The sequence below is a fragment of the Musa acuminata genome, chromosome BXJ1-6, assembly GCF_036884655.1.
Source record: "Musa acuminata AAA Group cultivar baxijiao chromosome BXJ1-6, Cavendish_Baxijiao_AAA, whole genome shotgun sequence".
NCBI classification, from domain to species: Eukaryota; Viridiplantae; Streptophyta; class Magnoliopsida; order Zingiberales; family Musaceae; genus Musa; species Musa acuminata.
This window is the reverse complement of record NC_088332.1, coordinates 5945358-5970193: the sequence shown is the minus strand read 5'-3', so window position 1 is coordinate 5970193 and position 24836 is coordinate 5945358. Positions and strand designations below refer to the sequence as shown.

The window sequence follows — 24836 nt, the reverse complement described above, 5'->3', positions numbered from 1 at the left end:
GATTTAGAACCCTCGAATCTTCTGTGCGAGGATTCTTGCTGGCTAGGCATGCATGCTCATCCGTGATGCATGAAATAAGATGCGTAATCGTCGTCGTCATTTATGTAGAGGTGAAAAACCTGTCTCTAACGAAGAAGGAGATGACGCAGAGCTCGTAGCTACATACATCATCATCACTACTACTAAACAGTTTCCGATTGGACGTGCTGCGTCTCTCTCCTCTCAGGCTTTTTGGTTGAAATGACCCCTTGGCAGGACGGCAGAGGGAGAATCTGAGAACAAAAGCAACAAGGAACTGCTCTTTTCTCTCCAGGGTTTAACCATCCTGGCATCAGTGTTCGGAATCGATCGCATCAACACCGCTAACTCGTCCTTTTCCCTAGGAAAACTAGCCGCTGTTCCACGCCCTCGAACCTGTAGGGTTTGCTGTCCTTTGCTCTCCCCAGGAAAACACAACTCATGGATCACGCCTCCTCGGGCTGTAGACTTCGCTGTCCTTCGCTCTCCCCACGAAAACACCACTCGTTTGGATCACATACACCCCCCCTCCCCTCCCTCCCCTAAGCTCGCTGTAGGGGATGACACATCCGATGGAACGGTGAAAAGACTCCGATGGGTCAAGTCTTTGTTCCCTGCGGTGGCCATCGACGATTGCGTTAACACGAGAACACTGTCTTTTAACCCTGTTGTCTTCTTCCTCGTTGATGCTGTCATCGGATGATATTGCCCATGTAAACCCTAGACGACGATACCTGATGAATCAACTCTTTTGCCATAACTCAAACCTTAATTTGCCTCATCAACCAATGATCGAAATTAGAGTCTTACCGCATGCAATCAACCTCGTACGTTTCTAGAAAAATCTATACTGTAACGATGCAACATGTTGTCCTCCCTTTATGAACAGTATATGAGCTTTTGGTGCATGCAACACAGATCCAACTCCATAGCCCATCACTGGGATCTCCCTAATTCAGCAAATTTTCCTGTTCTTTGATGCCGATCGATGAATGCATTGAGAATTACAGTTCAAGATGAATTATATATATATATATATATATATCATGGGCCAATTGAGTCTCCTCTCCGATGTAGGTCAACTGGGCTTTTATATCTTGAAATGTCTATGGGCTTAGCAAGGGAAACTTTATGGCCCATTATGCCAAACCCGTTAAATCTAAATTGGAGCTCCAATATGCTCCTGACAAAGCCATTCCCTTTGTTGTAAGGATTGTACATAATGGGCTATTATTGTGAGATATATATATATATATATATATATATATATATATATATATATATATATATATATATATATATATTCTTGAATTCTTGAATGGTGGCCTCCACTATAGTCTCAGCATCGAACAACAGCCACTCAAATAAACACAAAGAATGAAAAGCAATAAAATAGGAACATAAAGTACTTATTTTTATTAATATATAATCCTCACAAATGGCACGCTTTCCACCTATCATTTTCATATAATAATAATAATAATAATAATAATAGTAGTAGTAGACTGTGCCATCATCATCATTATTATTATTACTATTATTGTTATTGTTGTTGTTGTTATTATTATTATTATTATTATTATTATTATTATAAGCGTGTCGGGGAATAAGTCTCGGCTCCGCCTAACAAACGCCTTTCTCCTTGCTCTCTTCCTCTTCCGCTCGACTCGTATTTGGGAGAAGAGGAGAGGGTTCGAAGATTCGAATAGGTACGTGTTTGGTTCGATCCTGGTGTGTGTTTTTTTTTTCGAATTATTGTCATTCTCTTCGCGATCCGATCGATTCTGGGGTTGGTTGGAACAGTCGGGCGTTCTTGCCATGGCCTCCAAGCGGATTTTGAAGGAGCTCAAGGATCTTCAGAAGGACCCCCCTACTTCTTGCAGTGCAGGTACCGCCGATCTAAATAAAGCTAGATTAGATTTGTGATTTCGTCAAATTTGGTTCGTTTGCTTTCTTTTTCTTCTGATTACGATGAGCTGCTTGGGTTTTAAGGTCCGCATGCTTGCGGCATAGAAGGGTTCCCCCTTGAGATCGTTGTGGAATGGTTAAGATCTGAGATTTTCGCGGTAAAGATGTATGCTTTTGTTCTTCTCTTAAGTTTCTTGTACGACGGGAGCTGCGACCCCAGTCGTCTCGAAGAGTTCTTTCTTTTTCCTCCCTTTTCCCTCTTTAAAGCTAGTTTTAGTGCCGCAACTTGGAACCTCCTCATGGTATTTTATTATAGGGGCTCATATTGAATTTAGAGGTTGAATTCTGTTTAGGTTCTTGGATGATGCTACTGGTGTGCACATATTAGCTGATGGCCACGAGAACTGATTATTTGATTCTTTGAGGGTGTTCGGTTGTTCATTCACGAGTGATGTTATTGCAGATGCTACATTTAGGATAGAGATAAGTAGAGCCTATTAATGCTCCATTCTTTTTTTGAAGTAGCTGTACATAAACTTATCCTAGACATCAAGTATTCTGAAATAAATGTGTCATACTCCTTAACATCATCTGTTCTTGATATCATGCTCATCCTAAACGTCTCTCTTGCGCTAGGTCTTATTGGCTGCTGGGTTCAATTGCTGATGGTTTAGATCGTCTAATGCATTTATATCCAATATGCAGTAAGAAAGTGTTTAACAGTCAGGAATCTAGACACATATTGAAATGTCGTACCATACCAGATTCGCTCGGCACGGCTCGATGCTGTATACCGACCGGTATAGTTCGGTATATATATATATATATATATATATATATATATATATATATATATATATATATATATATATATATATATATATATATAAGTAAAATAAAAATAAAAATATGCGATGTCGCCTATATATATATATATATATATATATATTAAAGTTCGTAATTTCGTACCGTATTGGAGTTTCGACGTTCGCTCGGTATGGTACGATATTGTATATATATATATATATATATATATATATATATATATATATAAGTAAAATAAAAATAAAAATATGCGACGTCGCCTCTCTTCTCCCCACGCGGGGCGACGTCGCCTATATATATATATATATATATATATATATATATATATCAAGGTTCGTAATTTCGTACCGTACTAGAGTTTCGACGTTCGCTCGGTATGGTACGATATTGTATATCGAGCGGTATACCGCTCGGTATATATATATATATATATATATATATATATATATATCGCCCGATAGCGGACGGTTCGTGTATCAGTTTGTTGGCGGATCGGTACGTACTGCCCGGTACGGGCGGTATTATTCGAAATTGAAGACCTTGATTGTGACAATGCAAATTGTCAATGCTACTTACACAAATTTTTGTGTGCCATTGCAATAATAACAGTGAAGCTCTGACTCAATATATACATATGAATATATATATTTGACTCAGTATATTTTATCATCTCAAGAAAAGAGAGAAAAAAAAGATTGGTTCACGCTTCTTAGGTACTATTCCTTTTGTTCGTAACCGACATTGTGTAGGACAGAAGAATTTCCGGTGCCATTCCTTTCTCATATCTCAGCATTACATTGCCTCTTTATTTTGCTATTCTGTTTGGATCAATCTGCCATTTTAACCAAATAAGGTCTTCAGCAATGTCTTTAAAGCGAATCATGAAGGAGCTGAAGGATCTTGTCACAGATCCTTTTTTAAATAAACTTTTTGCTTTTGAGGCTTAACTTTTGTGCCAGTCTGTCGTTGAATCAAAATGGTGGACAAACATGAGTTCTCTCCTCTGGTGAAAGGACAGAATCAATTGCTGCTGTTAGGTCATTTCCAGATTCACAGTTTTCTGCAGACATAGATCTTTATTGTAACCAGAATTTTCTTGAGATGAACTTTGTATTTCATCTTCCAGTTAAAAGGGGCATTCCAAGCTTGTAACAGCGAGCCTTTGATTGTCACTTGTTTTAGCAGGAAAATTTATTCTATTGTTTCTAGTATTTGCACTGTGGATTTTGCAATCATGTTCATGTATAAATGATATGGTACAGTCTCTAATGTTTGAATGTTTCATCCATCATTTAAAAGGCGAGTAACATATCTTTTTAGTTGTATAAATATGCTTTTATTTCTTATGTTGGTGCTCTAAACTAAATACACAAAATCTGCCAGCTATTGTTGCTACGCATTTGCTAGAGTGCTGCAAAAAAACAATCCTTGTATCAGGATATTGTCAGACATACAAGGTGAATCGTTCAATTACATATTAGGCAAGCCAACTTCAGCAGATGGAAACGAAAAGTCTCTTGTTTCTTAGAAACATGAAAAATATGAAAACACTGAACCGGTGAAGCATTCATAACTCAATTCAATCATATGTTCACTTTTGTCATTGCATTGTGTCGATCATTTAAAGATTGAATATTTGTATGTTCTGTAATAAATGGACTTTGCAATCACGTGTTTTGTGTTCATATGCTATATATTGTTCAGGTGACTCCCACACACTTCCAGCATAAAGTGTCATGCAAGAAAACACTTACTAGTTTACTTGTATTTTTGAGCTTAAAGCTTGAATTTGTTTCTCCCGTAATCAATTCTTCAGTAACTTTATGATATTTGAAGACTTTCTAGGATCATAAACTTTATATTTACCTTGTAAGTTCGACTGGTTTTGCACCTTAATAGGCCCTGTGGCAGAAGACATGTTTCATTGGCAAGCTACTCTAATGGGTCCCCCTGATAGTCCTTATGCTGGGGGCGTCTTTCTAGTAACCATCCACTTTCCTCCAGACTATCCATTCAAACCACCCAAGGTACCATAAACTCCAGTGAATGTTTAAATTTTTTGTTAGGCTTCCTGTTGGCTTGAACTTCCTTGTGTTGCTTCAAGATGTTACTTAGAAACTGTTCTTTTATCTGGATTGCTTAGCTTTCATTTACCTTTATCTTTTAGTAATGCATAATTTAGGAATAAGCTCAGTTCTAGTTATCACTGTGGCTATAAGTGCAGCATGATGCATCAATAATTGATCTAGACAAATGCAAAAGCTGTTCAGACATATCAAGCATAAATTTGATATGCTACTGCTTACCCTAATAACCTTCCTAAGATTAAGATTATGACAGCTTCAAGAATTAAGTGATGACCAAATTAGTGGCTATGCAGCTCGATTGCTGCATAGGCTTCTGTTTGTGAAGGAGTTTGCTGCATGTTCGAATCTATCTTGATAAAATTACAAGTTAATTATGATATAATTTGTTCACGGAAGATTAGCATCGAGAATAGATTTTAGTAAGGTTTTCGATGATCTTAGTCTTGGTCCTTTCTTGGTGATTAGAGAAATGTCTTAGTGATCGTAACGGAACTTTTACTAAATACCTATTTGGAAAGATGTGTTTTTCATTACTATGCCAAAATAAAAGGTGGTTATTCACAATGAAATTTGGATTGCAAACCTAAAATTTCTGGAAAAAAGAAAAGGAGCGAAAAAACACAATTTAGTGTTGAAAAGACATGTTGATGAGGAGTCTTTGTCTTCTTAAAATTTCCTTAAAAAAGATTATTTATGAGAAAAGTATCATATTCACTCTCACAGTCTCACTACAGGGCAAGGTTCTAGAGATACAAAATTAAGAAAAGTCTCAACTTCTTTGAAACAAAACCTTCATAGAGCAGGAACTCAAAGCTAGATGTTTGGTTTCTTTTTGTCCCTTTGGTGACATTGAACTAATTGTTTGACTTTTACATTCTTGTAATTCAGGTCTTCGGCAGGTTTTTATTTATTCTGTAAATTGATATTGCTATCTTGAAATCTCTGCCATTGCTGCATGTGGGTTCTTGATTAAAGATGTCATTCAAGTAATTTTCCTGGTTGTATACAGAACAGCTATGTCATTAACTGATTTTACTTGATAGTTTACAGATGAAGTGAAGTAATTTGGGCCCACCACAGAGATAATTTGGGTCCTGGCTGCTATCAAAAATAGGATTAATATGGTCTAACTGACACTGTCACATGATGTGAAGTGTTTGCTAAGTTAATAGATGATTGATTCTTGCAGGTAGCATTCAGGACAAAAGTCTACCATCCAAATATCAACAGCAATGGAAGCATTTGCCTTGACATCTTAAAAGAGCAATGGAGCCCTGCATTAACCATTTCCAAGGTTACTGATTTATATTCTACAATGGTCGAGTGAAATTTTAAGCAGTTTTTTCCTGGGTTTCTTGAGCCATAAACATTCACTAGTTACACATCTAAGATCTAACTATTCATTGCCATCATTCCCTCATAGAAGAACCAAGCTATAGACTTAATATTTTTCCTGGAATTTTGACCCATTAAATTTTCATAGGATGTCATGGTAAATGTATTTGCTTACATTTGAACTATCAACTGCCATTTATGCTTGACAACTATTTATTAAAGTTCATCCGTTTTAGTTTAATGGATTGGTTTATGACACCACACAGCTAACTTTTTGTTCCTTTATCAATGATGGTCTCTTATTCTTAATCAGTAACTTGATTGTCAGCTGATGCAGTTTTTATGGTAGATAATTAAGCTAATTTTCATAAGTTGGCAGTTTGTGGATGGTGTAGCAGGTAAAGAATTGTTTTGATTTTCTTCATGGAGACATTCCAGTTTAGTAGGTTTTATAGATGAAATGAGCTATGCTTATATAAAGTAATGCACATGATAAATGATCAAAGCATCAATCGCAATATTAATTCATCAAAGTCCTTCACAAATGTATATTCTACAGATGTAGTGTTACTAGTCACAACTGATTTGTCAAAATCTATTCCTTTTTGGAGGATGTGTTTGCAGTTTTAATTAATAACCTAATAAAATTGATTGAGCAGACTACTATCTTTACCACATTGGATGCATTGTTCTGAAGGATCTATTTTACGTCTTTTCCAGAAAAAAAAAAGAACATTTGAAAACTCCTGGTACCAATAAGTTAGTCCAACATAAATCATTGAAGGTTTAATGACAATGGTATATCAGTTAACATGAGGCTAAGATCTGATATTCCTCATCCATTATTGAAAGCCAAATCTCATAGGTATGTCTTCGAGTCCTGCAGGCAGACTACGTCAGTTGGTATAAAAAATGAAGAGTACTCTATATTTTTGTGACCAAACAATGGGAGTTCTTCAATTCATATGATCTTAAATAGAAGGACCTGGGAGGGTTCAAATCTTTTTTCGTCTGATTGAATCCTCATTTTGGACGTCCAAGCACATGGACTGGAGTGGTCTGTTCCACCTCTAATCTGTTTGATCTTGTCTGAGGCTGGTGCAAGGTATTTGTTGTGGTTACTATATCTAGTATTAAATATCCAATAAAAGGGGAGGTAGGCCAATTGGCAAGGCTTAACCTCTGCTTGGTTGATAAATAAGTGAGTTGTTTTCGGGTTTTGTAATAAGCAGCTTATTATACGTTTGTGACTACTTTTGTATCTGATGAGAATTCTTTTGGATAGATATGTTGGTTCACTTGTGGAGCAACAATTTAAGATAAGTTACATCACTCCATTAATGCTTTTAATAAGGGCAGCCCATTGCATGAGACTTCCACCCTTGTGGGATAGCGACAGTGTTTAGATGCCTGCAGGTTACTTCCTCATGCAGAAAGACTGTTTTTCCCTATTCAGACCTATGAAACTACAATATACCACCGTCGGCCACATAATGTTAAAGATAAGTAATGAAGCCCTTGATGTTTGCTTTTGGCTATTTTTCAGGTATTGCTTTCAATCTGTTCACTTCTGACGGACCCAAACCCTGATGATCCATTGGTTCCAGAGATTGCACACATTTACAAGACTGATAGTAACAAGTATGAGACCACTGCACGGAGCTGGACCCAGAAGTATGCCATGGGTTAGACGTGGTGGCTGGAGGTGGAGGTTGTTTCCTCTCTCCCTGTGCTCTATATCAGGTGGTGCTTTAACTATATATATATATATATATATATATATATATATATATATATATATATATATATATATATATATATATATATATATCTGACATGGTTTATGTCTGTTATCACTCGTTTGTTATATTTATGAAGCAGATCATGCACTCGAGGCTCGAATATTTGCATGTGAAATTACAGTTTGGGCCTATGCACCTCAATTTCTTCTGGCCTAGACTCTTGTGTTATCCCTGTTAAATGGTCACTTTCTACTAGTGTAAAAATGGCTGCTCTCCTATAAAATCTTGTCAGCCTTAGTTATGGTTGGTTTCGCGTTGCGTTCTTTACTGTTCTTTAGCCTTTTCAGTCTCAATATGTCCATGCCAATTCTTGTAACACATCATATGTTTATACTGATTGCTTTAGTTTGTCTCAAAGGTGTTTAGGTTCCAAAAGATATTAAGCAATCTGAAAGCAAGTGATCATGTCTGGAGCTAACCAGAAACATGTATATGTCAAATTTCTTTTGTTTTGCATTGTTTTTTTTTTCACTCGTTTAATTCCCCCTTTTTTTTATGCTCTGGTATTTATTTTCTTGCATTGCACTTTGCACAAAAGCTATGCATGATTGTCTTTTTCAGGTTTTTGAATGGGAAATTGGTCTGAGAACAAAAAAAAAAAAAAAGAAATTTTGTAAGGAATGAAGATTAAGTTTTGGGTTCCAATAGTATCTCAAATTAGGAGTTTGATTAGTATTAGTAGTCACTGGGAAATTAAATTAAAGCCTAATTTTTATACATGGCTGATAAACTTTATAACAGATGAGAAGTGAAGAACAACTTAAACAGAGAATTAGATGGTAATGCTAAAAAGAAGGTTCAATCTCTTATATTTCTGGTCCTCTTTATCTACCATTGGTTGCAACTCTTCAATGTAAAGTATTACCCATAGTTTAGGCTAATACTGTAACACCATAGTTTACTCTCACAAAAGAAGGCTATATGAATATATGAGAGACGAGTAATTATCTCATCATATCGGATTATGATTATTGGTTTTGTAGTTGATATATGATAAAAATAAATAAATAAATAAAATTATTCGTGAATAGAATCAAAGAGTATGATGATGATCATAGGTGAGAGATCACATCATAGTTGACCCATATGTACCATAATAAGATTTCATTGTTGACTATGTTAGGCATATCAAATATAAAAAGATGGTAATATCTCCATTTAATCCCACTCCATTCGGACTCAATTGGCATCATCATCGTTATGTAGCTTTGAGAGAGTACAACTCAGTATAACTGTGTCTGCGTGGACCTCATCTCATTCAAGACCACCACCACCCCCAAGCGCCCAGTAATTTAATGGCAGGAGTGGAGCCGTCGTGACTCTTCCTTTACGTCGGAGACGCGTTAGGCCCGCGTTCGTCCACCTGTAAAGCCTCTCTCCCATCTCTCCTCCTCTCATAAGACCCTCTCTCTCTCTCTCCCTCCTCGACCTCATCCTGTCTGATGGGTACGGATAGAAGCCTCGCATGGGACTGCGGCAGCTCCCTTTACGACTCGTTCGAGCTCAAGTCCTTCATGCGGCAACTCGACTCGGCCATCGCCGCCCGGTGCATGTCCATGCCGCACCTCTCCGAGACGCCTCCACCGGCACTGGCGCCCCCCAGAAAGAAGCGATCCAGGTTCTCCAGATCGGTGCAGAAGCTCCTCCGCTCCGTGCTCCGCATGAAGTCCATGTTCGGGGTGCAACTGCAGTCGCACGGGCACCAGGAGCAGGCGCTGCACGCCGCATACTTGCGGTCTGGCCCACTCGAGTCCATCCCGGAGGTCTGTGAGAAGGAGACGGCCTCGCCGGAGACCGATAGAGCGGTGAGGAAGACCGTGTCGGAGCGGTTCACTGCCTCGACTGTGAAGCCACTGGCACCCATCTCATGACGAAGATTTCGTTCCTTGGGCCTGCTTCTGGTTTCTACTAATGATCCCGAGCAGCTACTATTGTTCCAGTGAGAGGGAAGAAGCCGGGGGGTAGTTTGGACATGGGGAATTTGACCTGTGGGCGATAGATAGAGGTCACGTTATGTGTGCAGTGTTCTCGTGGGTTGTCTTCTTCTTGAGGTAGACGAAACAAAGGTGATGTCTATTAAATGTACACAGTAAAGATTAAAGAAAAGGTGATTGGAAGATGATGTGATGGCTAATTTTATTTTGTTGTGGTCATAATATTTTTGTCATCAGTGCAGTCTCTTCTTCTTTGGAGCAGTAGAATGAAATGTTTATGATGATGTTGATCTTTCCTAAATTACATATTGATGGGACCTATTGCACTAATCTTGTTCTGTGTACATGAATCCTTCTCTATCTACATTGATCCTTAATAGATTCCACATGGATGGGACCTGTTGCACTAAATCATCATCCTTTTCTTCTATGTTAGATTTCTCATGCACCTTTGTTTCTTTCCTAAGTACATGGCTCAGTTTTTGCATCTACTGCAATGGAGCTCATACATGTTCTTGATTCGTTTGACCCGACGACAAGCATACATACTGATGACATTCCAAGGAAATAGATTTATCTTGAGATGCTGGAGTTCCAATCACAAGCGTCACACTACGACTATGTTCTACTACAGAGTACATCATCTCTCATCTACACACTGCTAATTGAAACACCAAATTCAAGTTAAAATCTATAGCAAAAAGGCAGCAGCAGATGCCATTGCAAATTCTACTTATGTTATAAGGGAAGAATTCCTCAAAATGATTGAGAAGGGGCTTCACGTACTGCTCTGCTTCTCTGTCGGTCACAGGTTATGGAGGAAGCTCGAAGCATCGAAATGGAAAGCTGGGTCGAACCCCACTGAGTCAAGCATGAAGGCGATGTCCATGGCGGAGGAGGTGGCTGCTGAGGTCGTGGCAGAGATGAAGTCACTGAGGTCGGACTCTGTTATATGCAGAGGTGGAGCCTCTCCGAAGCTGCTCGCCCGGCATGGTGATGGCGAGAAGCTGCCCATGAACTTGTTCTCTGGGGTTGGGGGCGTACACAAAGTGCTCATCGGGGTCGAAGAGAAGGAGAAGGGAGAATTCTGGTCTGGGTCTTCGAAGCTCGAGCCTTCTGTCTTCACCTTCAGGCTGGTTTGGAAGCTCAAAAGCAGCTGCTGATCTTGACGAGGACGCTGCTGGCTTTGGTGGATGTCTGGTCGGTGCAGGGCCGAGGTCGCGACGGTTCGCGGCTTCTGGGGGCAAGTGTGCTCTCCTCGGTACGTGATGTCGAAGACGGAGGGGTCGTCGTCGGATCTCTGCACTTGCTTCATGGCGAAACATCCGACGGTGTTGCGGTGAGTGCATCTGAAGTAGCCTCTGCAAATAGTGGCCTACTGTGAGCACCGAGGGAAGAAAGAGTCGAAGAAGAAGAAGAAGAAGAAGCTTTGAATGGTAACCTTGGGTACTTGGCTCCAAGGATCTCCTTCTGCCCGTACTTTCTCCAGCTATGGCCGTCGTCGAGCCCATCCACCCCTTCGCTCGACGAGATTCGAATCTGGCTGGTCCATTTCGGCAGAGTCTTCCTGCACATCCATGATCCAGTAAGAAACCTCCTCTGCTTTGAAGTAGAAGAAGCTCCCCGCCACGAATCGATCCCTCCACCTACCTCTTCTTGCACATCTCCCTGCGCTCCTGTTCCTTCAGGGCCTTGTCGGAGTTGTCGCTCCCGCCGCTGTTGGAACGCGGCGAGTCCAACGCTGCGGCGCTGGCGCCGGGCCCCTGCCGGAACCGCTCGTGGTCGATGGATTTGGCCATGGAAATAGCCCGCTTGAAGTGAGACTGCGCCTGCAGCACGAGCTGCTTCTTGTGCTCCACAGGCGAATGCACATCGAGGCACGCTTCGAGCTGCCTCAATTGCTCCTCCCCGTGCATTAGCACCTCGACGAGCGAGCTGAGGTCCATCGCCCACGTCCTAAACCAGCTCAGCTAGAACAAGAAGCCAATGCTGTGTCTGATGCTTCCACGAGAGCAACGGCCACATGGATTCACAGGTAGTGCCGCTCTCCGTCTCGCTCCATTCCAAGGAAGGAGAAGAAGGATGACGCAGATAAAGAAAGGATGTGAGTGGGATCTAAACCTGATGAGGGGGAAAGGATTATAACGAGAAGGGTAGGGTTTGTGCCGATGACGGGAGATGGAACTTTGACTAAGAGCAGGAAGTGCTTTTTTCTTTTATTCTTCTTCGTTCCTTTCATTTGCTGGTCAACCAGAGACCGGTCGTTGGTCAAAGGAGAATAGGGATTCTGAGAGAAGGCTTTGTGCTGACCGATTCAACGCTCAAATCTTAGAGAGAGAGAGAGAGCGAGAGAGAGAGAGACGAGTCAAATGGGGAAGAAGGGAAGAAATGGCTAAGAATCTTCAATCTATCTTCGTTACCGCGTTCGGGACAGAGTTGGAAGAGAGAGAGAGAGAGAGAGAAGTGGTAGCAAAGTGACGTCAAGTGTGGCATTTTAGCTTACGTTGCGGTGACGAAAGGAGCAAACCCTTCGCTTCACACGCGAAACACAACTCAGCTTTTCCTATATATATATATATATACATATATATATATACATGTATATATATATATATATATGTATATATATATATATATATGTATGTATGTATGTATGTATATATTCCTGCAATCACAGGAAAATCAACCCACACAAATTGTCTTTTGCTTCCATAATTTGTTGTTATTTGATATAATCATTTGAGCCATTATATAGATATTAAAAAAAAAATCTTAGAGATTAATAATTATGAAATAAATCAAATAATTATTTCATAATCCTTAGATTTTCTATTAAATTTTGTATTTTTATTTAATAAAAATAGAATTATCTCGATTAAAATCTGAACATGCATAAGGTATTTATAAAAGAAATGAATCTTAGATCATAAAATTTTCTACTTCAATTTATGATTCCAAACTCTCAAGTAATTCGAATTGACTATACTGACCGATCCCAATATTATTATTTTTTATTTTTTTAAAAAAAATAAAAATTATATTCTCATGTGCATCCATCAATCATGTTCTCATGATCCCATAAAACATCTTTTTCAACTGTAAGGTGGATTAAAAAAAAAAGATGGAATCATAATTTGTTGTCTATATGGATACAGCTGAAGAAAGCCACTATTTTTTCCTTTGAGAAACACTGAAAACATTGGACCAGTGATGATTGTTCTCAGGAAACTCCACAGAATTGAGGATTTCCTTCACAAACCTCCAAATGCATGGAGTCATTTTAGGAGAAATTTTGTCTCTGTGATAGTTTCCACTAGAAATTATTGGGTTGGAAGAACATCAACACTTATACCCTTCTGCTTTCAACAAAAGCTGCTTCTGCCATGTTCATCATATTTTCCATGATCAGCTGTAGACCTTTTCCCAAAATTCTTGGTAGGAATTCATGCAACACATATCAGTAGGCTATGTAGGCTTGGAATCTGCATCAAAGAAGCAGGTAGCATTTAACACAGTTCTTCAGAATTGTGATGAATTTTTGGACCTAAATCATGGTTTGACTCCAATATCATGGTCATTCAAATAAGCTCCTTCTCTGTCATGTGCAGAGAAAATTGTATCTTAAGCTCCTCTAGTAGTCTTCACTGAATCAAAAGCTTCTCTCTTCCACACACACTGTATAGTACTTCTTTAAAGAAAACAGATAAGCATCTGCACCACATATCTTGCATGACCAGTCAACAACTTAAATATTGATTTGACTTTTTGATGGGATTCATTTTAATGTTTCTGACAGACCAATTTAAGCAACTACAGCACAATAATCCAACTCGAGCAATTTTCAAAACATAGAACAGTTGTCCATCAAATTCTACTGCAGAGGCAGTCAATAGAAGTACACAGATACACAACTCATGTTTCTTATCATATCTGATACTGAACAGTCACTAAGCAGAGACTGTCTGATTCCTTTTACACAGTGGGAGTTTGGTGCCATGAAGTCTTTGTTCCAAGTTTCAACCTTCAACACTACAAAAGGAGGTTGCAGTCAATAACTCTCTTCGTTGAACATGAGGTGAGGAGGAAGAAGAAGAAGAAGAAGAAGCAACAGGGATCAAAGTTGACTTCAAGCCTTGTACTGCAGACAATAAGGGAGATGCAGTTTCCATGACCAGTTCAAAGCTCTTAAAGTGGTGGAAATGGTTGGTAAGACTGCAAGGCTGACTGCATGATGTGTGAGGAGATATAGAATATGTGCAGGAATCACATGCACATATTAAATGATAACATTATCTATCATAGATAGACATAATTTAAGCTGGATTGAGATGAGCATGCAAAAAAAAAAAAAAGGCCTTCAATATATATATATATATATATATATATATATATATATATATATATATATATATATATATATATATATATATATATATATATTACAGAGAGAGAGAAATAATTCCAGCTATATGGGTTTAATTGATTATAGCTTATATTCTTTTAGCTCTGTAAATTCTTCTTGTGGATATTAGGCTTCCTAATTCAAGCTGAATAGGAGTTTAGTTTAGTATCTAATATATGTATACATAGAATTGAGAAATAGGTTGTGAAATAAACCTATTCATTAAGGAGATGAGTATTTATACTTAGGGAGAAAATTTTCTTAATCAATCACTAAAATAACGTAATCAAATTAGCTCTTCAAATTTGTGATTAATCTCCAAATCATTTTGAATATAAAAAAAATAAAGATATTACATGTGTGTCTCTATCATGATCTTCTATCATGTTTTATCATTATATATACTTTGTTGGATATGTTAGTAAAAATTTTGATTACTTGATAATAAGTTCTTCGAATCAAATATTGTCTTCACTTTTTACTCTTTGCATCATATAAACAATTTGTCAGATACAAATTTAGCATCTATATCTAAAGAACTAAAATAAATATAATAAATTCATATTTAAGATCAAATTAAGATTAGATTCAAGTTAAGATTTTGACTATCAAAACTAAATTTCTTAATGAGTCAAGCTAAGCTGTGTGAGTCTTTATCTTTGTATATGGGTCTTTTGAACTATACATTATTATAATTTTATCGGTGTTTGTCATAAAAATTAAACAAGAAGTAAAAATAATAATATCAATAATACTAATAATAACAATAACAAGCCATAATAATATTATTATATGGATCCTCAACTTTGGCTATTGAAAAAGATTTGATACATTGTTTATTACTACTCTTTCTCATGGCAACTGTCAATCCATGAAAGCTTACTCTTCTCGCAATTTAACCATAGGAATGGCAATGTACCACTTGAACAGATCAATTCACCTACAAACATACATACATACAAACATACATACATACATACAACCTTGTGGCCATGGCTGTTCTCCATGAAACCACACTGTGAAGGCCATGTGTTTGTGGACATGCTCGCTCTGTCCCCCTCTCCTGTCTCCAACAATTGCTTGGCCACCTCACCCCACTGCTCCCCTTTCCATTGCCAAAAGAGTTGACACCTCTGAGTTCATTCCACAAACATCAACTTCAGACTGCTACGCTGCATTCACATCTGTCTCCTCTCACAGTTCATGCAAGTGTTAAAAGCTCACCCCTTGGAAAGTTCCCTGCGACTGCACACTACATCCTGGACGGACTGTAGCCCCCATCTCTTGTGGTGTTCGCTGCGAGACCTCTCCCTGTGCATCATGTGGAGAGCTCCATCATTGCCTCTGCACAGCAACAACAACAACAACAACTGATGGAGACCTTTCGAGGTGGTGATTGATGGGCTTGTCGATGCTGCGGTGTAATGTGTATTGTACAACGTGGGCACGGATTCCATCTATGAGACCGCTCTTTGCACCACCACAAGCCTTCCTTCGTTCTAAAGTCCCCAGTTTCCGATCAAGCAGAGATATCCTACGGAGCATACACGAAGTCAGTCGATTATGTTAGCATCTCCGATTCTGTGCCTGGATTTGGACTAAATCCACCGGACTTTAAGGTGGTGAAATCGATTAGTCTCGATGCAGATTGCTGGCCTAATTCTTTTGGCCTGTCTCGAATGGGATCTTTTCTTCTGTGAGCTTCTTCTTCTTTTGGTCAACGTCGTTCTCACACCTAAGTTTGTCTTGGAACAGAACTTAACGTCAAAGCTTCATATCAATCACGCTGCGCTCACAAGGAGACATCGAATCCTGGAAAGATATTTATGGGAGAACCAGGATCTACCGCGGATCTTGTGTCGACCACGAGAGACGACATGCTTAGTCCACCTCAATTTGGAGAAGTAACTTTCATGTGGGAGGTGAAGTTTTCCTCCCACCGTTGGACGTGACAGCTGACACACAACAAATCCGTGTTTGGATTCTGACGACCAACAAAGGTTGTCTTCTCGACGAGAAAGAAGGTCTATATCTGATCAATATAAACAGAAACAAAACTAGAATTTGGAACTTAAACTTGTAAGGATCGATCATTCAATCGGATAAGAATAGTGATCAGGATTGTGAGAGACGGATTGCGTTCCTCCTCCCCCATCCTTGCTGGATAGAGGGAGCATTAATTAGTCCTTCTCAGGCCAACGTAAGGTTTGACTAATTAACGATAAGAAGGAAGACGAAGTAGGAGCCCCAAATCCAATAAATGGACTTCCGATCGCATGAACAAAAGCGGCGACTTCTCACGCCGAGACCGCCGTTATCATCAATGCCCCCATCTCACCAAATCCCCGTGACCTCTGATCGGTCGTCGTCTTGGCCATCTTTCACTTACGCCCTTGTTGAGACTATAATTTTGTTCGACCCCCTTTATATGGGTTTGAAACAACGGCTTGTTATTGACGTTTGGGATACGTTGTGGAAAACTAATATTAGTAAGGGTTAATATGTAAAAATCATTAGACGATGGCTATATATTTACGGGAAGAAAGAGCGGCGTCGACGGTTTTGGTGTCGATTCGTTTTCACCTCTCCCTTTCTGCTGCCGCTGCTTCTTCTCCTTCGGTCTCTTCTATCCTCTTCTTCTCTCCCTTTCTGCTGCTGCTGCTTCTCCTTCGGTCTCTTCTATCGGTCGTCTGTCCTCGAACCATGGTAAGCTTGGTTTCGTGGGAATCATTTGAAATATGCGTTTGAATTTGGTGGTGTTCTTTCAAATCTTGCGTCTTTATGCCGTGCTTTTTGGGCGAAGAAACGAATTGCAGTACCGTTCTTATGCTGGCCCGTGGTCTGATCATATTTTGTTCTGCGTTTAATTGATCAATAATAATGTTGTTTTCGGTAGATGAGATATTCATGAAGTGTTCCCCCTTCCAAAGCTTAGATTTTTTCACCCTGGAGTTTCTTTTCCCCCCTCTTTTTAATTCTTTGCAGCTCAGCTTTAATGGTTTTGGTCTGGCAAGATTTCATCGGTGCGGTGGAATAAGCAGGTCATTGTTTCTTGTGGAGTATAAGCTTTTACTCATGCCTGAGATTTACTTCCCTTTCAGTCTTCCATCCTAAAAAAAAAGATCCAGTATATTGTGGTTGAAATTTTGATTGGAACCTCCTCGTTTCAAGCTTGGGTTTGATGTTGAGAAGTTGCTTTCTCTAATGCCTGGTAAATTTTCACTACTCCGCCCATCGATAGTACGGTAATCATTTTCATCAAGCTCATTCGTGGGTCATTGGTCATCAATTACAACCTGTTTAGTATGATTCCTTATCAAAGAAATTGTAGTCTTTAATCTAAGAGTCACCAAGCTCATACATTTGTAGCTTTCAAGAGAAAGACTGCTCGTGAGAAGACCTCAGTTGGTCACTTGAAAACACTGTCAAATTTGAGAAAAAAATTAATTTTAGCATTGGATTTACTCAAGAAGTGGGAATATGTTCTGGTAAGGGGTGAAATTAATTTAATTGAGATACCAATTCTCGGCACCGTGTATTGCTATTCTGGTGATTTGGTCTTGCTTTACGGTTATGGCCTTCGTTAGTCCCCTTGTTATTATTCTCTAACTAAAGATGGTTATCTGCTGTCCCATTCCACTGCAATATCTAAACAATTTGTGTGCTTACATGATGTGTATGATTTATTTTGGTCCAAGCTTACTGTTTGCCTTTTGGCTTGTGAAAATACCATAGCTGTACTGACATAATGCCCTTTCAGGAGAAATGCATTACCTATTTGGAACATGTCAAGTTATGGAGAATTTGTTAGAGTGGCATACATATTTATCATGTCTGTACCAGTGAATCAGATGGACTGAGTAGAACGAATGCAATGAACTGAGATGGCAACCTCACAGGTGAGAATCTTGTCACTTGTGATACACGCAGTATGACACAACCTTGATTATTTATCATGTGTAACTTTCTTATTTATCCATGTACACTCTGTAGCCATGCTTCTCAATGGTTGAGTCTATTATTATCCTTGTATACCATGTGGTCATGTTTCTAGCCTTTATATCTAGCTGCTCCACCAACTGAGAAGTGGCTACTGTGATTAATTAAACATGTATACTTTTTTGTTAAACTGTTCCTAATTACAGTTGTTAAAATTCATGTAAACCATGAGAAATATCTCTTTGTTGTGCATCTGGGCTGAATTATCTAAGTATAGACAAACATATCACTTGTTCTTTCTCTAGTCACTAAACAATTTTTACCTATGTAAAAGGAGTTAAAATTCTGCAGGACCCGCAGATGGTAGCAGAAATGCAACCATCGTCACAGGATTCACATGACATACGAAATAACCATCAAAATACTTTAGTTACTGAGGCGGCGTCAGGACAAGATCCAGGTTCATCAACCTTTGCAGATAGTAAAAGCAAAAAGGTTTCTCATGCAGACATTGAACTTGTAAGACATCTGGCTATTACTTTCGCCAATATATATATATATATATGCAGATAGTTGAAACAGTAAGCCAAAGTCTTTTTCAATATGTTATTTTACCTACTCATTCCTTATAACTATTCATTCACTTGCAGGTCCAAAATCTGATAGAACGCTGTCTGCAACTGTATATGAACAAAGGGGAGGTGGTTAGGACCTTGTCTAACCGAGCTAGGATAGAACCTGGTTTTACTGCACTTGGTGAGTTTTGATTTTGGAAATTTGCTACTTATCGTATGCATTATCATGTTCCAATACTATGTTGCATGGTTCGTCTTATTGGTCCATACCGATGTACTGACTAGCTATTGGTACGGTACGTACTGAGCTGTATCGAGTCATATCAAGCATATCAACATACGATACATGGGAGGCGCGCCAATGTGCCACTTGTACAGGTCTCCTGTTGGACCGGTACATACTGCCTATATCGAGTGGTACGCTGTAGTATGGTGAACCTTGCTATGTTGTTTTTCCTTTCTGTACATTTCTTTATCTAGTGACAAAATATGAACAAATACATTTGTGTTTAGAGTGATTACAAAAAAAAACATTCATTGAAGGTGTTTTTCCTTCAATTTTGTTCTTGATGATATATTCAATGGGTTGTATAACTTTAGTTGAATTTGAAAATGGTCAGACTTGTTCTGCAAGCTTATGTTTGCAATTAAATGTGATAGTCATAATTGTAAAACATCAAGCCTCAAATATAAAGGTTGAAATTAGTGAATCTTTTTTTTTTCCTGTCACAAAGCCCTGTTGATAGCAATACTATCATATCTCTATTTTTGTTCCTAATAAAGTTTTCTTAGACCTTCTTATACCTTTCATTGCACTATTATTCATAAATTATGTCCAATAAGTGCTTCTGTAATACACCTTTGGAAATGTTCATACCAACTTATTCCTCATTTTATCCACAATAAAGGCTGTTCCTAATTTTTGTAGATGTACATATCTCTTGCTCAATTATTTCTAGTGAACCCTTGCATCTCAATGTATGCTTCTGTCAATTAAAGCTAATTATATCGGTATGCATCCTAGCTTTCATCGGAAATATATTTGGTCTGACGTACTATTTTAATTTTTGCAGTGTGGCAGAAACTAGAAGAAGAGAACCCTGAATTCTTTAGAGCTTACTACATAAGGCTAAAGCTGAAGAAACAAATTATTTTGTTTAATCAGTTGTTGGAGCACCAATACCATCTGATGAAGTATCCTATCCCTTTTAAAGTTCCACTGGTCCCGATGCAAAATGGAATTCATCCAGTGCATGGTGATTTCTTTCACTACAGACCCTGAAAAGTTATTAGCAATTAAAAAATAAATAAATTAGGTTTTTGAAGCTATGAATTTAGTGGCTTATTATTCATCTTGCTGACAGTATCGGGCATAAAAAAACTTGGAACTTTCAATGCTACTAGCTGTTCAAAATGTTATAGATGCTAACCATAACTCCTGACAATCATAAATTGGTGAAATAAACGGACTAGGGATAATTGACAAACTGGAGCTGTAGAATAAAATCAGAAGCTAAAAATTTTAGGGCAGGACCATCTTCAATTGAAGTAAGAAAGTATAACTACTAGTGAAACCACACTATAATCTTGTATATAAATTAGTGAATAGTGATATATACATATTTGACAACTACTTTGTTTAAAGCTGAATCTTGTTCTATCAGTGAAAACGTAATTACTTCCATATCAGCTCAATGAAAATTTATGAAAACGTAATTACTTCCATATCAGCTCAATGAAAATTTATGTTTCTATTTGTAAAATTCCATGTCCAAATTTTTGTTAAGAAATCAATTGTCTGGTAAAGTCCACTAACAATCTGACTCGTTTATGATGATATGTGCTCTTACTATAACAAACTACCTTTTTATGGGACAGTTCTGTAATTTCATAGCTTCATGTTTTTGTTGACAAAATTATACAGATATGCTTGTTCTTGAGAAACCATCTTGTCTTTATGCAATAATCCAAAATAAAAATAAGCACAGAGTCTCTTCTCACTCTTATCAATCTTATTCAATGTCACCTCTCCTCAGTGCAGTTAACAATTTACCTATGGGGTACCCAGTTCTTCAGCCTCAGATTCTAACTACAGGTCAGCTTCATGTTGATCCTATGGCTTGTGGATTGTCCGACTATCATGTAGTCAATGGAATTCCTGCTCCAGGCAGTTCCCATCCCATCCGCATGAATACTGGAAATGAGTAAGCAAGGGCTTTTTTTTAGCTTTATAGGATTTATCAGTACTTTATATAATTCTTATGGTTTTAAAGAAACAGGGAGTAGGCAAGGAAAATTCCAATTTGTCCAGCATTAAGCATTTAAACCTAAAACTTAATTAAGTCTCATGAACAAGAAAAAGAAGAAAAGAAAAGAAAAGAAAAACTTTAGTTGTCTTTCCTTCCATGGATATAGCATGAGATTTGAAGTTAATTTGTTCATGTATATGGTGCTCATAAGAGAAAAGTAGAAGTGATGAGTTTTAGCACCTTTAAGAAAGATTCAGACTGATCGAGCTTATTGAATTATTTTTACTTACAGGATGTTTTCATCTTAGCTAGTGAAAGATTGCTAATGAACTCGTCCATACTATGACTACTTCCAAAGCAAACATCAAATTATTCTAATTAAGTTTGACATTGAGAAAGCTTTTGATTCTGTCTCTTGGGATGCAATAAAATCTACCCTTCAACTCATGGACTTTTATGGATGAAATATTGTAATATTTTAATGAAGAGGTAAATTTTAAGGAGACAATTTTTTAATTCTTCTATGATTTCACTAGCAGTGAAGTCATGCTTTTCTTCCATTCATTTATAATAAAATGATGGTATGTCTGCCCTCACTCTTTTATATAAAAAAGAAGAAAATTTTATTAAACAATAAATACTTTTTCAATGCTAGTGTGTGTTATTTATAATAGAAATTGATGCCAAGAAATGCATCTATCCATGTTGCTGACCACTGACTTAAACATAAACCTATTACATTGGTATTTGATCTGAAAGTTGGCTTAATCATAAGTAGCATCACAAGTTTAATATATAATTCTAGAAAATGTCTACAGACTTTATGGCCATCCTTTCTTAGCATCAAGGACTTGTTATCATCTCTGTTACTGATATCCAACACATGATCCTTCAACATAAGGCCACTTTCAAATTTGATCATGTCAAAATAAATCACAGCCATTTTAAATCTCTCCACTTCTGAATCATTGTGATGGACAGTGACACATCTGAAGCAGCTCCTTTAGCACCTCAATGCAGTACAATGTCACCCATGTCAGAGATGGCTGTGACTTCTGCATCAGTAGAAAGCAATCAATTTTCATTCACTCCGTCTGAGATAACTATGGGAATGGATGCATCAGCCATCGATACAACCTTCACACCTGATGTTTTCAATACCGGAGGATTGCAACTAGGTGCAGATGGTGTTACGTCCTCAAGAGACTCCATCAGGTCTTTAGGACAGCTTTGGAACTTCAGTCTTTCAGATCTAACGGCAGACATGACAAATTTAGGAGGTAACATTTTTGTTCCTTGAGTGTAAAATGCTATAATTTCTGTCCTTACAGGAGAATTTGTATTTTGATAATAATATTTCGAGACTCAAATGCAATATAAAAACACTGCTAAGCATGAGGTATTGCTGACTATTGAGGAGGAACAAAGAGCACATAGGAAAAACCTAATTGATAAAAATTAAATGGCTAAATTATTTCGTATCTACATATTATTTAGATTAAAGAACTTGAATTTATCATTGATATAGGTTATCAAGTATTTAATCAATGGCAGTTCTGGTCAATGTTCTATGGGTTTTCATATGGGAAAATTGAAATGAAAGATCTTGGTTCAAGAGGTACTTGAAACTGAAACAGAGGATCTGAACTAGAATTTGATTTTTCATTGGGTGCTTTGTTACTAAATGCTAGCATACAGAATTAAATGATTCTACATGTAATTTTCTCTCCACTTTCTCTTCCTCGAAGTCATGTTTTGCACTGGATGAACTTCTAAACACATATTGGTTGTACAAAGTATGATCTCCACCTTTCCCTTCCTCAAAGTCATGTTTAGCACTGGATTAACTTCTAAATACTTATTGGTTGTACAAAGTATGATCTCTTACTATTTTTTTCCTTTTTCTTCAAAATCCTTTGGCCACATAAATAAATTAAACCGCTATCGATCCAAAAAAGTTATAACATAGCTCGTGTCCGATGATGTGCCATTTAAATTTGTGCCATTATCACAGGGGTTAACAGCAGATGTATTCATTTAAGATAGTAGATGTTGAAAAAGCATTAGAACTGATTGATGTGGCTTTTAGGTTGGCATCCATTCATATTTTGGATGATCGTTATTGGTAATGCATTTGTGTTCAGACATCCATACCTGCACCTCTATGTTTGTGTTTTCTTTTATGGTAAACTCATCTTATGCTGTTGTAATTTACATCAACTATTTCAGATTAATTTGAGTTTTCTGGATTGACTGAAACTGCTGCTAACTCGAAAGCACCAAACCTATCTTGATTCATCAAAATTTCATTAAAATATACTTTTTGCTGAGTCCTTTGTTATTTAAACTGTTAATCCAGATTTGGATTGGCTATAACTATTGAAACTTATCCAAAATGGTCAGAATGACTGAAACCACCAAAACTGTGAGATTTTTAAAACTGAAGTATTTTGTAAATTCTGAAATGACAAGAAAAATTGTGTAAGGTACATCCTGAGACATTGATATAATTAAATTATAGAATAAACATTCATCTCTAGACTTACAACCAAAAAACCTAAATCTACTTTTACTAGACTTTTTTAACTGATTACTGAGGCTCACCCCATACCACTGCTACCTTTCCTCCTTATATTAACATGTTAGTGTTGTTTGATTCATGGAAGATTTTGGAGCTTTGGGTGGCTACTCTGGCTCTCCATTCCTGCCATCTGACTCAGACATATTGCTCGACTCCCCGGACCAGGATGATTTAGGTAAACAAACAGTCTCATTCTTTTTGAACTTGATCACTTAAATATTTATATCTAACATCACAAAGGATCCGATTTATGAGACAAGAGGAAGCTGCATGTCATTACGATATCTTAGGACTATAAATTAGGATGAAAATATGTATTATCGCAAATTTGCGTTCAAGCTCAAGAAAGCACTAACATGCTATGTTTGGCACTAATGTTTCAGTTGAGTACTTTGCTGATTCTATCACTGGGAAATGCGCGCAGTCAAATGAAGATAAATGAATCATGGGCATGAGTAAGGCCTCCTGCAAGTGGACTACCCACACCACAAATAGGCTGTAAGAGTAGCACATTGCTGGTTCTCAAACAGCTGTTAATGGCTAAAAATTAATGTATCTGGATAGTTGCTGTATTTTACTGGCCTATGTTTCATATGACCAGGTTGACAGCAGGTTGTTGTTGGTTCTATTGTTAATAGATATTGACATGGAAATGAGTATATATTTGTAAAGCTTGTCTATATATTGTTCAAATTGCATCATGTATAGACTGAATTGCATAATTTCTTGTGTAACTTGACATCTTCAAATCTACTGTCTGAATATCTACAACATTATGTGCATAATTTAATGTATGTTGACTTTTTATTAGCAGGTATAATATATCACACAATTTAATGAAATATTATTTTGAAAATAAATATATTGAATGTAAAAAATTAATTATTAAGAGTTGTAGCTTTATTAACTCAGACTTAATAAATATTGGATTTGGATCACACTGATGGGCCATGCTAGATATGTGTGTTAAGTTAAGATCAACTCTAGATGGGTTAATAATTTCTAAAAACACTTAAGATAAAAATATAATACAAATCACTAAAAGTTTGCTGTTTCAATTTGGATATTGTACAATTTAGTCTCGGGTGAAGATCCAAAGGAGGTGGATTAATTGAACATTTGTCATATGAAATGTGAGCCTTCAATACACATTTCAAATGTATTCTCAAACATTGAATCTT

General features: G+C 37.6%; 4 protein-coding genes across 6 annotated transcripts; 3 read left to right on the top strand and 1 right to left on the bottom strand.

The window, feature by feature from the left end:
- The first annotated feature begins 1602 nt into the window (after positions 1–1602).
- LOC135675847 (ubiquitin-conjugating enzyme E2 10-like) lies at positions 1603–8216 on the top strand. Its single transcript, XM_065186433.1, has 5 exons — positions 1603–1727; positions 1822–1906; positions 4651–4778; positions 6028–6132; positions 7720–8216. The coding sequence occupies exons 2-5, from the start codon at positions 1837–1839 to the stop codon at positions 7861–7863; spliced, it is 447 nt and encodes a 148-aa protein (XP_065042505.1). The 5' UTR covers positions 1603–1727; positions 1822–1836; the 3' UTR covers positions 7864–8216.
- A 1103-nt stretch (positions 8217–9319) lies between these two features.
- LOC103987057 (uncharacterized) lies at positions 9320–10215 on the top strand. The gene has a single exon (XM_009405244.3). It carries the CDS (start codon positions 9418–9420, stop codon positions 9844–9846), a length of 429 nt encoding a protein of 142 aa, XP_009403519.2. The 5' UTR covers positions 9320–9417; the 3' UTR covers positions 9847–10215.
- A 246-nt stretch (positions 10216–10461) lies between these two features.
- On the bottom strand, positions 10462–12027 carry LOC135675846 (probable WRKY transcription factor 41). The gene is made up of 3 exons (XM_065186432.1): positions 11560–12027; positions 11351–11476; positions 10462–11270 (listed from the first exon to the last, which is right to left on the bottom strand). The coding sequence occupies exons 1-3, from the start codon at positions 11853–11855 to the stop codon at positions 10715–10717; spliced, it is 978 nt and encodes a 325-aa protein (XP_065042504.1). The 5' UTR covers positions 11856–12027; the 3' UTR covers positions 10462–10714.
- Positions 12028–16876: 4849 nt separating this feature from the next.
- On the top strand, positions 16877–24335 carry LOC135586588 (uncharacterized). 3 transcript variants are annotated; one of them, XM_065186428.1, is made up of 10 exons: positions 16877–17017; positions 18072–18210; positions 18602–18769; positions 18901–19006; positions 19111–19242; positions 19899–20081; positions 20867–21029; positions 22056–22354; positions 23741–23830; positions 24039–24335. In XM_065186428.1, the coding sequence occupies exons 2-10, from the start codon at positions 18196–18198 to the stop codon at positions 24095–24097; spliced, it is 1215 nt and encodes a 404-aa protein (XP_065042500.1). In that variant the 5' UTR covers positions 16877–17017; positions 18072–18195; the 3' UTR covers positions 24098–24335. The 3 variants fall into 3 exon arrangements, with proteins under 3 accessions (XP_065042500.1, XP_065042503.1, XP_065042501.1); XM_065186431.1 differs by lacking the exon at positions 19111–19242; XM_065186429.1 differs by lacking the exon at positions 16877–17017 and having other exon boundaries at positions 18077–18210; positions 18585–18769.
- Positions 24336–24836: the final 501 nt, after the last annotated feature.